This window comes from Ailuropoda melanoleuca, unplaced genomic scaffold (assembly GCF_002007445.2).
Source record: "Ailuropoda melanoleuca isolate Jingjing unplaced genomic scaffold, ASM200744v2 unplaced-scaffold4693, whole genome shotgun sequence".
NCBI classification, from domain to species: domain Eukaryota; kingdom Metazoa; phylum Chordata; class Mammalia; order Carnivora; family Ursidae; genus Ailuropoda; species Ailuropoda melanoleuca.
In genome coordinates this window covers 9,189-10,732 of record NW_023219314.1, presented here as the reverse complement: position 1 = coordinate 10,732, position 1,544 = coordinate 9,189, and the positions used below count along the sequence as shown (strand labels likewise).

The window sequence follows — 1,544 nt, the reverse complement described above, 5'->3', positions numbered from 1 at the left end:
ATTCTGTGGTCTGGCCTCTAAGTCCAATGTTTGCTAAAATTATGATTAAAATATTTCCCTCAATAATCCACTAATCATTATAACATTGGTTTACTTTCTTTGGCTCAATTGTTCTTCATGTAGGTTCCCCTACCTATAACATCTTTATACCCCACAAAATTAACTTGGTTTGCAATTAATTTTGGTTTGCAAGAATCAGTACTTGTTCAAGGATTACTTTACCTGTAGTTCTATTGTTTCCATTCATGCTGCTAGTGAGACTAATGGTCCACAAACCCCATGACATAATCCCTTTCTTTTCCTTCATACCCTCTCTTTTTTTCCTCAGAGTTGCTTATCTCATAAACTTCTTCAAATTAATTGTGTGCTTCCTTTGAAAATAATGATGGGCACAAAAGCTTTCTCATGGCTTTTTTCATCTCTGAATTTCTCAGAGTATAGATTAGGGGATTGAACATAGGAGCAATGATGGTATAAAATAGAGCAAATATTTTGTCCTCAGGAAAAGTAGTAGGTAGTCTAAGGTAAGCAGAGACTACAGGCTGAAAGAATAAGACAACCACAGTGGTATGAGACCCACAGGTGGAGAGGGATTTGCATCTTCCCTCAGCTAAGAGATTTCTTAAACTGAACAATATTTATCCCATAAGAAACAAATAAGACAATAAAGACTACTAAGCCAAACATACCTGAAAAGGCAACCACAAGGACACCAGCGATGTAGGTATCAGTACAGGTAACCTTTAGCAAAGGAAAAACATCACAATAGTAGTGATCAATTTCATTAGGACCACAGAAAGGCAAACTGATTGTGGTAGAAAATAGAGGAAAGATATGGATGGCTGCACCAGCCCAAGCAGCTAAGACTAGGAGATGGCACCTTGTCCTGTTCATGATAATCACATAGTGGAGAGGTTTGCAGATGGCAGCATAGCGATCAAAGGTCATGGTGGTAAGAAGGAAGATCTCAGTGCCTCCAAAGAAGTGCATTGTAAAGACCTGCAACATGCAGTTACTGTAGGAGATGGTTTTTCTTTCCACCAGCAGGTCAGCAATGAACTTGGGTGTAACCGTAGAGGTGTAGCAGATGTCCATGGAGGACAAGTGGTGAGGAAGTAGTACATGGGTTGGTGATAAAGAGGACTGAGTCGGATGGAGACAAGGATCAGCAGGTTTCCTGCCAACAGGGCAACATAACTGAATGAGAAGAGGACAAGGCAAAATATTTCTATGTTCTTGTCATAAGAAAGACCTAGAAGTATGAATTCTGAGATATTTCTCTGGCTTTTCATGTATTTGGTGTTGGTATACACTTCCAAAAGAACTTATGTTTCTGAAAGAAAGAAAACATAATTCTAGGTGAAAATTAATTGTATGAATGCAATAATATAAAATTTATTAAAATGCATATTGACTTAGAGTTAAGAATAATTATTCTTGATTTATGGAATTAAGCTTTTTTAATTCTATCTTTTATAAATCTATCATGAAATAATTTTATAATTATATATTTTATTAAATAATACTAGTAATTAAAGTATTTA

General features: G+C 36.0%; 1 protein-coding gene across 1 annotated transcript; it reads right to left on the bottom strand.

The window, feature by feature from the left end:
• Positions 1–356: 356 nt before the first annotated feature.
• LOC100470991 (olfactory receptor 4P4) lies at positions 357–1,292 on the bottom strand. Its single transcript, XM_011217781.2, is given in 3 exon segments — positions 357–638; positions 640–1,109; positions 1,112–1,292. Coding segments are annotated over 3 exon segments (933 nt in total).
• Positions 1,293–1,544: the final 252 nt, after the last annotated feature.